The 13,416-nt window shown below is 43.1% G+C and overlaps 1 protein-coding gene across 5 annotated transcripts in view; it reads right to left on the bottom strand.

The window, feature by feature from the left end:
* Positions 1–13,416, bottom strand: part of RB1 (RB transcriptional corepressor 1) — a 172,319-nt gene that overhangs the window by 138,582 nt on the left and 20,321 nt on the right. For all 5 annotated transcript variants that reach the window (XM_073343945.2, XM_073343935.2, XM_073343928.2 and 2 more), the window contains 4 exons: positions 7,578–7,712; positions 4,231–4,269; positions 3,442–3,509; positions 1,954–2,064 (listed from right to left, as the gene is read on the bottom strand). In XM_073343945.2, coding sequence (XP_073200046.1) covers positions 1,954–2,064; positions 3,442–3,509; positions 4,231–4,269; positions 7,578–7,712 — 353 coding nt within the window. The remainder of the gene's footprint in view (positions 1–1,953; positions 2,065–3,441; positions 3,510–4,230; positions 4,270–7,577; positions 7,713–13,416) is intronic.

The raw sequence follows: 13,416 nt of genomic DNA on the forward strand, positions 1-13,416 counted from the left end.
GTCCCGTTGCTACCTAGGCTACAAGCGAATTGAGGGGGTGCAAGAAAAGAAACTCAGATCCCTTAACTGGTACATAGTAGCGTTCTTCTACCCCCTTGAGGGTAGGAGTATTGTGGCTGGTGTATGCCAAACTGTTCTAGGTGGCTCAAGGGTGATATTGTTAATTGGCAGAGTAACTCTACCCAGCGCTGATGAGCGAAAGATGTCCAGCAGCTTATGTTGAGTGCCTTGGATCTCCTCCAGAGGGATGTGAAGCTCTCCTGCCACTTTACACAGGAGATCCAGGCCAGCATGACAGAGCCAGAGGATGTTACAGTGGGCCCCACGGTATGGGGAACCAGTGGCTCTGTGACAGTTTGAATGGAGGAATATTGCCACAATATAGAAGGCTTCCTCAGATATTCATAGTGGCGGTAATCGATGGACAGTCCCTGCCCCAATTGGTCTCCTCCAAAGATGAAGACTTGGGACACCTGTTCCATCAGCAATACCGTCAGAGCTGGTGGAAGCATACAGACCATCGGAGCATGGGGTGTCTCAGCTGTGGCATGTCATAAATGGGAGATATAGTCTCCCTAAATAGAAGGTCCCAGAAGGCATGGAGACCTCAGCTTTCCTAGGACAAATACTTCCTGGGGGTGCTGGTGCTTTTCCTGACCTCCCTTGTATTAAGGGTACTCTTTCTGCACCAGGAACCAGAGCAGTAGTTTTCCCCAGAGCAGACAGTTCTCGCAATCTATGGGGCGCTGATACTGACAGGATATGCAGTTCGGTACCTGATATGGTGGATCTGTCAGCTTGTGCTATCTCTTCTTGTGTTTTAGAAGATGTTCCCTCCCCATGACTGGAACTCATGGAAGAAGTGTCCCCACTCTTAGGTTTGGGGGAAAACTCACTACCATGCTTATGTGCACGCTTCCTTACCTCCCGACTAGGCCCCAGCGCGGAGTCCACAGTGGTGGTCTGCCGGTGCCACACTCAGACTCTGTAGCTGGAGGCACACTCCTAGCTCTCAGGCCGATGTACCAGGGAGCTTCCCAGCCTAGGTCAGAATGAGGTCTCATGGCAACTTCCATGAGGTGCTTCCAGAGGTGGACGGCCCAGCCTTCTTGGGTAAGGCTGGGGAAGGACTGCACCTGGATGCAATGTGGTGAGAAGGAATTGGAGATGCGGTTGGTCCATCCCACCATCACCCAGACGAAACCATGAGGTAAAGCCAAGGGCACATGCATCGACCACTGGACACTACTACTTTCAAATTCTCCAGCTACGGACGCATGGTGCACATGTGTAAATCCTCAGTGGACTACAATAGGGACCATCACTCAAAGAAGAACAAAAAGTATCTATATAGCAAAATTCTGTACACACCTTTTCATTCTGAATTATGATTCCAACCACCTTTTACTCCATCTACCCACCCCTCTTTCCTTCTTCTCTTCATGGCCGCAAATTCTGTCCCCTATACTGTTAGACTGGACTGCAGCTGAAAATTCTGCAGTGAGGTGATGCCATCACATTACTATACATCAAGAAAGCTCTGTAAAATCATGCCACCATCCACCTCTTTCATTTATGTAATATCCCAGTCAAAATTTAAATAATGCTTTTCAATCCAATTTCTCAAGTCCCTTGTACATTCAGTAGCAGTATTGCTGATACACTACCAAGCCATTAGAGTACTCCTTTGGGGGTGGGAAGGCAGTAAAGGGAGCGGAGGGATAGTAAAAATGGAAGACTTAATATATTAAATATATTGCCATGTTCTGTTTCATTCAATAACCCAAAATTTAAACACAATTGTGACGTAGGTTAAGATAGAACAGAAGATTCAGTGTGCATCAGTGTGCATAGAATAGAGCATTCAGTGTGGGTGCTGTTGAAGCCCCTAAGGAGACTGAAGTTGACTTCTTTATGAACCTAAGCTTCTGAACACAAGATTAAAATCCTTACTGTATGGCTCCTTGAGCATTGCTGGTGGTGATAGTTTGATAAAATAATCAAGGACACATAAGAGTAACTGAAAAGAGATCACCAGGTCATCTTCCATCTGCAATACTTTTCCTGAAAATGTAAAAAAAGAAGAATTTTATGAGTGAATGCTTGGAGTTTAAAATAAAATTATTCCTGACAGAAGGAATATTTGGATGTTTCACCTCAAAACCACTGTTAACGGATTCTGGATGTGAGCATGTCTGAAGTTTGATGTATTTAACCATGCATGATTTGCAAGGATTTATCACTCTGGAAATACATATGTAATTCACATTTTTTTTCTTAAACTGTGCATGAAGTTCTTACTTTCCAGCATATGACTTCCCCCCCCACATCTTTTACTCAAGAATAATGACACTGTAGACAAGTACTTTGCCTTCACATATCACTATTTTATATTTATGTAATTTTTCCCCCTTTTCTCTTCTCCAATTACTACTTAAACTTGGTTTTACAAAAAATACATAATTTCTCTTCATTTATACAGAGTCAGTTAAAAGCACAGCAATTGTTATATTCCAAGCTCAGGTTAGTCAGGCTGTTCAAACAGTCTTCGTGATAGGTGATATACTTACAAGTTACAGAAGTAGAAGTAGTAACAGCACTTGAAAAATTAACAGTATACAGTGTATACAGTTTAACAGTTATCCTTACCACTAGGACTAGAAGGGTACCACGTAGGCTCGCTTCCAGCCTCAGTTTGACTGAGCTCATCTACTTCCAAACCTCTTGTGGAACCTTTGTTATTGACCCTCCCATACCTAATAGAATTTTACCCCTTCCTCATGACCCTCAAAAAGGCAAGGCAGAAAACCTCCCCTACCCTTAACTTTATGGGTATGCTCAAGAATTTTAGGAGGAAACAAAAACTCTGTTATTTCAGCTGCTCCTAAGCAGGTTTTATTGACAGTTGTAAACACACAAGCTTTGTATACACTAGGGCTCCCATTGGTGCAAATGAGGATTTTTTTTCAATAAATTCCTTAGCGTAAAAGAGGCTTTAGATGCTGACTGTACTGCTATAACAATATGGTGCTGGCCTCCCATCCTTCACTAAGGCCCAAGCCCTTCACAGAGTGAGTCTTACCACAGTGAAGAAACAATCTTACAAACTTCTCCAGGTCCATTTAAAAAATAAATAAATAAAATACTGGTCAGGGTCAGGCAGCCATTTTCATGAAATAGGGGCATGTAAAAAAAAAAAAAAAAAAAAAAAAACCAACCACCAAAAAACTATTCCACCCTCAAATCCAAGTGGCCAGAATAGCAGCAGCCTCCTAAGTAGCAGGAAAGATATCACATACCATATTCAAACTTCCCAGTCCATAATGCCAGCTAAGAGAACAGCCAAACGGTCTTGCTTCTTGTACTGGACATATCAAACAAAAAGTCTATAAATTCACTCCAATAAAAGAAATTACAATAATTACTAGAAACATAATTTACCTTTCGCCAACAAAAACGTGATCCAGGATGTTTTCAGAACCAATGGGAAACTCAATTCAGCAGCAGTCCTATACACAGATGACAAAGTAGTAAAAATTTCACAGCAACAGTTCTACAACAATTCTGAATATAGTCTCTGGAGAATCACTTGAGTCTGTGGACTCAATCATTTAGGGCAACGCAGAAAGTTTTCCTATACACTTTAAGGTTTATTAGTTACCACAATACATTCTGAATGGAACTAAAACTACAAACAAATTTTGAAATGGAAAGGCTAATTGTTCTTATTCCATTCAAGAAATGCTAAGCATTAATGTCTGGGTGAAGGAAGTGAATGTTGATAATTTACTCAAATTATTGTGAGTAGTTTTCTCTTGCTCATGTCTGACAAAAAGGTCCTATTCTCCAGTCACAGCATTAACTCAATCTAATTTTGGAAGCAGCCAATATTTCCTCTCATCTATTACTATGCTTATGAAGTTCATCCTGTCACTGTTAGTTTCTTTCATGCTGATACATAAGCCAGCAGGTGGAGATATTCATGGTGCAAGTGGCACCACAAATATACTGACCAAGTATATCACTTCTGCAGCTTTCTTCATTTCCCACTGAAACTCCCCTAGTCCCTGCTCAATCTAAACTAGTCACATGACATTTTGGTGCCATCAATAATTTTTTTCTTTTTTTGTATACACTTTAGAAGCAAGTAGTTAGAAAAGTAAAATACTAACATATGCTTTGGACTGCCTCCTAAATTTTATATATATAAATTATAAAAGCCAGACTTACTGACTGCTGGGCTGTACTACGTAGATAAGTCCACAAGTCCTAGAAAAAAAAAATTCAGTTCCTTACTTTGCATCCCTTTCTCAGTCTAAAACAAATGTGTAGCATTCTTTGTTTCAGCTAAATACAGCAGAAATACATGCCACCTCAGAAAATGTCAGTTATTGTAATTAAAGAACATTGCCAATCTGCTTTACAAGTGTCACAAACAGCCACAATGGGCTGGTTATAACTAGTAGTTTTACAAGGAGCAGCTCTTCTTGGAATGCTTATATCAAACCTCACATAATAAAGCAATTTTAAAACGTGATCTATTAAGTAATCATATTTTCCAGAAAGCCAGGATTTACATGCACATTATTTTCCAATGTCTTGTAAATAAATTGTAGACTCTGTAGTACACTCTCAAACTACTGGATGAAGTGTGTCTTGACTGTTTTACAGCCTGTATTGGATCAGTGTTACCATCTCATGATTCTGTTGAAAGAATTACCATATCAGTTTCTTCTTAAAACCCCAGGCTCTTGGAGTCAAGCAATAAGAGACTCACAACTCTCATTTTAAAAATAAGTTGCCCGAGGCCTCATGATTGAGGGAATAGAAACCACTAAAATATGATCCAAGTGTGCAACCTAAAGGCTCAGGAACCAGAAGTCAAAAGCCTTAAAAAAAAAATTGTAAAGCCTCATGATTGAGTCAGACTCAAATTTTTGAATGCTTGAGATTGGCAATACTGTTTTAAATTTTATCCTTGTAATTTGCCTCAAAGTCCCTTCTTCTGTAATGTCACCGTACAAACGTTTTACAGAAAAAAAGATGAGAGGAAAAAAAAGGTAAAAATGAGGACTGGGTGAGGAAAGACACCAGACAAATAGTCGGGGCAAGATTTAAAAGGAAACATGCAGATTAAGGGACATTTTTATACTTCAGAAAAAGACCTATGGTTAGGGTTGCCAACTGTTTAATTACATAAACCCAAACACCCTTGTCCTGCCCCATCCCACCCCTTCCAAGGCCACAGCCCTGCCCTTTCTCCAAGGCCCCGCTCCTCCACTCACTCCAGCCTCAGTGGCTCGCTCTCCCCTACCCTCACTCACTTTCACCAGACTGGGGCAGGGCGTTGGGGTGTGGGCTCTGGGCTAAGCCTGGGGTATGGCATTGGGATACGGTGGAGGACTCAGGGTGCAAGCTCCAGAAGAGGGCTCGGGTACAGGAGGGGGCTCGGGGCTGGGAGAGAAGGTTGGGGTGCCGTAGGGGGTTTGGGAGAAAGTTTGGGTACTGGAGGGGGCTGGGGCAAGGGGTTTGGGTGCAGGAGGGGGCTTGGGGTGCAGGCTCCACCTGGGGGCACTTACCTTGGGTGGCTCCTGGAAGCGGCGGCTTGTCCAACAGCAGCTCCTAGACTCACAGGCAGCCAGATGGCTCTGTGCATGGACCCTGTCTGCAAGCAGTGTCCCCACAGCTTCCACTGGCTGCAGTTCCCCGTTCTCAGCCAATGGGAGCTGCGGAGTTGGCGCTCAGGGTGGGGGGCAGCAAGCAGAGACCTTCTGGCCACACCTCCTCCTAGGAGCCACTGCTGGACATGTTACTGCTTCTGGCAGTGGCACAGAGCCAGGGCAGGTAGGGAGCCTGCTTAATCCCACTGCACCACTGGACTTTTAGAAGCCTAAAATCTCGCAGTTTGGCTTCAGTAGCCTCCAGGAGATCAAACCCAATTGCAGGTGACTCCTGGCCAAACCAGGACAGTTGGCAACCCTATCTATGGTAGGTTTGAGAAAAAATATTTTGGACTTGCCTAGCACTTTCCATCTTCCATCCTGATGATCAATGCAATGATAAACTGGATTAGAGTTAAAGAACAAAGAATTGATACTACCCATTTAGGAAAGCAAATCTACCATGTCCCTTTAGGCAATGGGAAGTATCAATAGGACATGCAGCAGCAAAACCTGCTGGAGTGTTGCTAAGCAACTGAAAAGAATTTGTTTAGATGAAAGGACTAGTTGCCTAACATATGAGGAGAAATACGCTGGTGGGGGTGGGGGGGAAGGAGCAAGAACAGTGTATACCATGGGCAAGAGATAAAAGCCAACTTGTAGGCAGCCAGCTTAGAAATATGTTTGAATTTCACAGCTAAACAAACATGAAAACGCAGACCACCAAGAACTGAAGACTGAAATCACTTACGGGCTATTCAGTGGCCCTGTCTCTATGCTTGATTTGGTTGCTTGCGCCTCAATGGCTGACAATACCCATACAATACACCTTCAGTCATTCTAAAGGGATACTTTAGGGCCATGGGACATTTTTTGGTGATGCACGGATACGAGAGACCATAACAGTTCAATGTCACAAAGCTGAAAAATACTTTAGCACTGCGGCAACTCTGGTGATGTCACAAGACTTGTGGCCCTCTTGCATTGATACTCAGTGGTGTGGAGTACCTCTCTCACTGAAGACTGCAATCAGAAAGGAATTTAAGAGCATTCTAGGAGAGGTTGAGATACTAGCATGAGGTACACACTAGCACTTCAATGGACCAAAAATTTTTGAGAGCTAGGAGAGTTCATCCCTGCCCCAGTAAACTCAAGAATAGCAAACTGCCTGTATTTCTGTCTTTGGAGAAATATCAAAACTCTATTTAAGAATTCTCTAAAGCAGCCTATGTTGGTTAAAAAAATAATAAAAGGATACACATAGAAGACTTAAATCTGCCCCATTCACCTTCAGTGTCTCCTTTCCTTCCCCCTCAGAAAAGGCTACAATTTTGTTAATTAATTTTGGGTTAGAGTTATGCAAGACAGTCTATTTCCTCATGTCATATTGGTGTATTTGTGATCAGCTGAGGCACTCAAAATTGCTCACCCTTAATACACAAGGAAGGGAGCTGCTGACAGACCATTTCCCATAAGCCTTCACCTCTGGAATGCACTTCCTCACAACCCCACAGCTCAGGAGAAAAAGACGCACACAGACACTTAAAGACGTTTAGATGTGCTCAAATCTCAACATTTTTCTCAGGCATTTTGTGGAGATGATGGGATGTGAACTGAATGGGATTACTTAGGTGGTGAGGTTTTCAGGGACAGTTTACCTGTACCATGCCTAAAAATGGAGGCTGGAGGCCCCTGGTGTTACCATAGTACAAATAATAGAAACAACAGGATGATCCGATAATGCAGTATAAAAGTTATGGTGTAAACAGTGTTTCTGTATAACAGATTTTAAGATACTGGGAGATATGCCTAAAGTTTAGGATGGGCACTTCTAGTACATATGTTTTAGAAATCAAAATAAATGTTGTCAGCTAAAAATGAATCGATCAGTTCAAACAAAAAAATTGTGCATTTTACCTTTCAAACTTGTGATATAGTGCAGATAATACATCATACTTCTTATTCAGTCGTGATACATTACTATCAACTTTAGTGCTTATGGTATCCATGTTAACATCCATCTCTCTCAGCAACCGAAGACATGTGCACACACTGCAAGGAAGACAGATGAGAGATGATGAGATCTGTTTCTTTAAAACAGGAAGAGAACATTTACCTTACAGTAACTGATTCTTTAAGAGGTGTTGTTCATACTTTTCATATGCTCAAGAAGTTTTTAGCTAGCAGTGTCTAATGGGGCCAGGATTGAGCCTTTTGTGCCCTCATGTCTCCCTCTTCCCCAGGATATAAAGAGCAGAGTGGGCCCGACCTTGCCTCAGTTTCTTCACAAATACAGACTCAGAGTAGGGACTCTGCATCAGTGGGGAAGGAGAGCAGGTGCTGAATCAGTGTGGGCAACATATCTGGAAGGACCAGTGTAACTGTAGGGTAAGTATCTGCTCTCTGAGTGATTGCCCACACAGATTCAGCTCTTTGCAATTAACAAACAGTTGTCTATTTACCTGCAGGTGGGTATAAGGAGTCTATCAGAAGGCATCCCTGCCTGGAGTGCTATTCTATGGCATGTCACAGCACAACCCATACTTCTCCCTCCATTTCCCTTTCAGTGGTTCCCAAAAATATACAAAAGCATTCCAAGTATACATATGCTCCCCTACAAGATTAATTTATTACAAAAGCAAACTCCATGCTACAAACCAACTCACCAACATTCCATCAAACTAATGGATGTCCCAATCCCATCAGTCCCAATGTCTCTCACCATGATCTGTATCTCAGTACACCTCCAGCATCTCACACCATGCCTCACTCCCAGGTATTGTTCTGGGGTCATTAGCCATGCCTCACCCAAGCCTTCAGCCTTCGTTGGCCCTATGGTTTCAGCTCTCCAGCTCAGAAAGCCAGTAGGCTCTCCCTCTGATGCTCTCAGCCTTCAAGCCCTCTCTAGCTGTCTTTGGCCATGGCTCTTTGGCTCAGGAAGGCCAACAAGCTAGCTCCTCCAGTGACTTCTTTCAATTTCTCCCACTTTCCAGGGAGGGAAAGCAGAAAGCTTTCAGTTCTCTGCAACCTTCCCCAGAGACCTCCTCCAGTCTCCTGAGTCCCAGATAACTGACTCCCAGATAACTTACACTTGCCCTTTTCCTGCCTGAACCAGGCAGCTCTCACCTACCCCTTTCCTGAGTGAGGCTTGCTAGCTGCTCTTGCACTAACTAGGGCCCAGGTACCCTCTTTTAAGCATATTTAGGAGGCAGCTGATGAGTCACAGATACACTAGATACCCCTTCCACTTAAAGGGGCCAGTCACCCTGTGACAGTCTTTTTTAACTAATGATGCAGGACAGCCCTACAGAAATGGTATCCAAACCTCTGGTCTGCACTAGGGCTTCTTGGTGCTCTGATAATAGAAATAGTGAACAGTAAATGTGTGGATCAAGCTCCACATTGCTGTTCTACTCATCTCAGGTATGGAAACTACCCAAACAGGCAGCCAAGGCAGCTTGAGCCCTAGTGGAATGAGCGCTAGTATGGTCAGGGAATTTTTCCTCACTAACTGATAGGTTCTTATGTAGTCAAAAACCCACCTGGATAACCTTTGAGTGAATGGTGGTGCCCTTTGACTGTCAAATGTCATTAATAGCCTAGGTGCATTCCTGAACACTTTTAGTTTATCTAAATAAAATGACACTGTCTAGCATGCAAAGCTTTGGAAAGAAAGCCACTTGGTGAACAGACCAATTTACATAGAATTTTGAGACTACCTTGAGCAGGAACTTTGGGTGAGGTCTAAGGGTAAACCCATAATTCTGAAATACCACAGACAGGGGACCTGACATACAAGCCTGTATCTCTCCTATCCTCCCACCTGATATAACATCCACCAGGAAATCAGTTTTCAATGAGAGGTGGTAAAAGGAGCAGGTTACTAATGGCTCAAAGAAGGGACCCATCAACACTGCTAGTCCTATATTCAGATTAAAGGAGGGAGGAAGCACCTAAACTGGGAGGCGGGGGTGGAAATGCATGCATGAATCTCAGGAATTTTGTTACAGTAGGAAGTGAAGACAGCATGGCTTACAGATAATTCTGCAAAATGAATTCTTATTTTGAGTTGAAGAGTCCAGATTGCTTTCAAGTAAGTTGCCCAGTATTGTTGAAACTGGAGATGTCAGTGATGAAAGCTGTTGCTGAGCTATCTGGATGGAAAAATCTGTTAGTTTAGTTCTGAAAGCCAATTTGGTTGAAAGGTTTCCTGTTCTGGAGTAGAATGTTCTGAACCTCAGCTGTACAGCTCCTTTCAGTATACTTCATTCAGCCGGCTATCAGGTGTAAAGATGCTAAGTCATTGTTCTAAGAGACTCAGGTGGAACAGGCTCTGTGATGATCGGATAATTCTAATACGAGAATTGCCTGGCTCATGCTGGAGCTATCATGATACACCCTGTATCCTTGTCTCAGGAGCCTTCAAGGGTAAGGCTAAAAGGAACTGCCAGCTCATTTAGTCCAGTGGTTCTCAACAAGGGGTCTGCGTACCCCTGGGGGTACACAGAGGTCTTCCGGGGGTACTCAGCTCATCTAGATCAATGTTTCTCTACCTGTCGGTCGCAGCCCTCAGGGTGGTCATGGGACAGGTTTAGGGCAATTGCAAGTGTAGGGTTGGCAGTAGGGGTGGCAAGCAGGGCAACTGCCCAGGCCCCCACACCCCAGGGAGCCCTGCAAAGCTAAGTTACATGCTTCAGCCCCACCACCTGCGGCTCAGGCTTCAGACAAGGCTCACAACTGAAAAACAATTTCAAGTATCACACAGAAATGTAAAAATATTTATATTCCAAATTGATTTTATAATGTGGTAAAAATGAGAAAATAAGCAATTTTTCAGTTATAGTGTGCTGTGACACTTTTGTATTTTTAAGCAAGGACTTTAAGTGAGGTAAAACTTGGGGTATGCAAGACAGACTCCTGAAAGGGGGACAGTAGTCTGGAAAGGTTGAGAACCACAGATGTAGTCTGATCTCCTGTATACCATAGGTCACCAGCACTATCCAGCACCTGCACACTAAATCCAACAACCAAAATTACACAATATTACAGCCCACAGGAGACTGAACTATTACCTGCAACAGGCAGAGAACAGGAGGGGCCAAGGAGCACCGTTAAGTGAGGCCTCCACAACAGCAGGGAAATTAAGTTATATATACACCCAGATGATCCTGGCAAGCACAGGAAGGCAAAAACCCCATCAGCTACAGAAGAAGACAAAAACCCCTAAAGTCATTGCAAAATTCCTTTCCAACCCCACATATGGTGTCATAAATATAAAGGGAAGGGTAAACCCCTTTGAAATCCCTCCTGGCCAGGGGAAAGCTCCTCTCACCTGTAAAGGGTTAAGAAGCTAAAGGTAACCTCGCTGGCACCTGACCAAAATGACCAATGAGGAGACAAGATACTTTCAAAAGCTGGGAGGAGGGAGAGAAACAAAGGGTCTGTGTCTGTCTGTAGTCGTCTTGGCCAGGGACAGAACAGGAATGGAGTCTTAGAACTTTTAGTAAGTAATCTAGCTAGGTATGTGTTAGATTATGATTTCTTTAAATGGCTGAGAAAAGAATTGTGCTGAATAGAATAACTATTTCTGTCTGTGTATCTTTTTTGTAACTTAAGGTTTTGCCTAGAGGGGTTCTCTATGTTTTTGAATCTAATTACCCTGTAAGATATCTACCATCCTGATTTTACAGGGGGGATTTCTTTATTTCTATTTACTTCTATTTTTTATTAAAAGTCTTCTTGTAAAACACTGAATGCTTTTTCATTGTTCTCAGATCCAAGGGTTTGGGTCTGTGGTCACCTATGCAAATTGGTGAGGCTTTTTATCCAACATTTCCCAGGAAAGGGGGGGTGCAAGTGTTGGGAGGATTGTTCATTGTTCTTAAGATCCAAGGGTCTGGGTCTGTAGTCACCTAGGCAAATTGGTGAGGCTTTTTACCAAACCTTGTCCAGGAAGTGGGGTGCAAGGTTTTGGGAAGTATTTTGGGGGGAAAGACGCGTCCAAACAGCTCTTCCCCAGTAACCAGTATTAGTTTGGTGGTGGTAGCGGCCAGTCCAAGGATAACGGGTGTAATATTTTGTACCTTGGGGAAGTTTTGACCTAAGTTGGTAAAGATAAGCTTAGGAGGTTTTTCATGCAGGTCCCCACATCTGTACCCTAGAGTTCAGAGTGGGGGAGGAACCGTGACATATGGTGATAAGTTAGACTCCCAGCACATGAGTAAGAACTAGCCTGCCATGCACCTGAGAGAGAGAATATGCTCAGTACCATCTCAGAGCACTGGCCCTCTCCATTCCATGTCCTACCTCTAGGTGGGGCCATCCCTGATACTTCAAAGGATGGATATTCAAAAAACAGAATACAGAGGGATGGAAATCCTTTCTGACCCCTGCATGGGGCTGGCTGAAACCCTAAAGCATAAGCATTTAGGAACATAGGACATTCTAGATACCCCTATATATACACACCCCTATCTACATACTACTGCAATATCTGTATAAAATAGGCCTTAAGAGGAATATGAAAGCTAACATGCTTATTATTAATATGCATGTGTTAATGTTATATATGAAGCAGTGAATTCCCTCTAGATGATGTTACTAGAACGAAGTTTAAGATCAGAAAACCTAGCCTAGGTAAAAAGAGATAAACAGGTCTGTCCTAGCCAAAGGACTGTGGGTTTACCTCAATTACCATATTAGCTATAAACAAAGCTATCAAGCTAAACCAGCAGGGGTTATCCTGAGTCTGAATATGACAGATGGAGAATTAAAATGGCTCCTGCACCCCACAGGAGACTGAATCCCCAGGAGGCCTGTCAGACTTACAAGACAAAGACAGCCCCTTGGGAATATAACAAACAGACACTCCATCTTGATCCTTCACGTTAAGGAGACAAAGAAACCAAATGATGTAATCTCTATGATGGATCCTGGCCAGTAAAAAGCTGGAAAGGAGATGCAGGGCCCCCCCGCAGGAACCATCTTGAATAAAGACTACTGTGCTAGATAACATTTTACATACTTAGATGCATGTTTTCCCCTTTTGCTTGTAACCATCTCTACCCTTTATCTCCTTTACTAGGAGTTATTCAATCCATGCTCTTTTGTTAATAAAGTCGTATTATTTTTACCATAAACCAATTCAGTGCTGTGTTTGAAGGGAAGGGTGTATTTATCCCAGTTAAAGTACATGACAGTTTATTAATTTAATAGATCAGCAAACTCAATATCTTCTGTGAATGCACAGTGGTAGGGACTGTGCATTACACAGAAACATCTCTGAGGAGCTTGAGTTCAGTGAATGTCACCTGCTCGGTGAGGTCTAGTCCAGGAGAGCCTTGAGGAGTTTGCTGGTGAGGAAGACAGACTGGAGTGGCAGAAAGCTGACAGTCTAATCACCAGCAAAACATATTCTTGCTGAGTCAGAAAGAAAACAGTGGCTCACAGATCTGGGTATCCCCAGAAGCATGTTTCAAACACATAAACCAGAAGCGAGGCCCAAGGCTGCTGAGCCCCGCCCCTTACAATCACAAGCAATCCTATCATACAATCGCATTCATAAATTTGTCCAGCTCTCTCAAAACTAATTAAGTTGTTTGCCCTCACTGTCATGGGTATCTATGGAAAGGTATACATGAGTCCTAGTGTCCAGGGGATGAGGAAGGTGTTGAAAGGGAGCCTGAACTTGTGTCCCCATTGCAGCAGGTATCAGTAATGTGCTCTGGTGCAAAATGCACCACACACAGATGTTTGA

Source organism: Lepidochelys kempii, chromosome 1, assembly GCF_965140285.1.
Source record: "Lepidochelys kempii isolate rLepKem1 chromosome 1, rLepKem1.hap1, whole genome shotgun sequence".
NCBI lineage: Eukaryota > Metazoa > Chordata > Testudines > Cheloniidae > Lepidochelys > Lepidochelys kempii.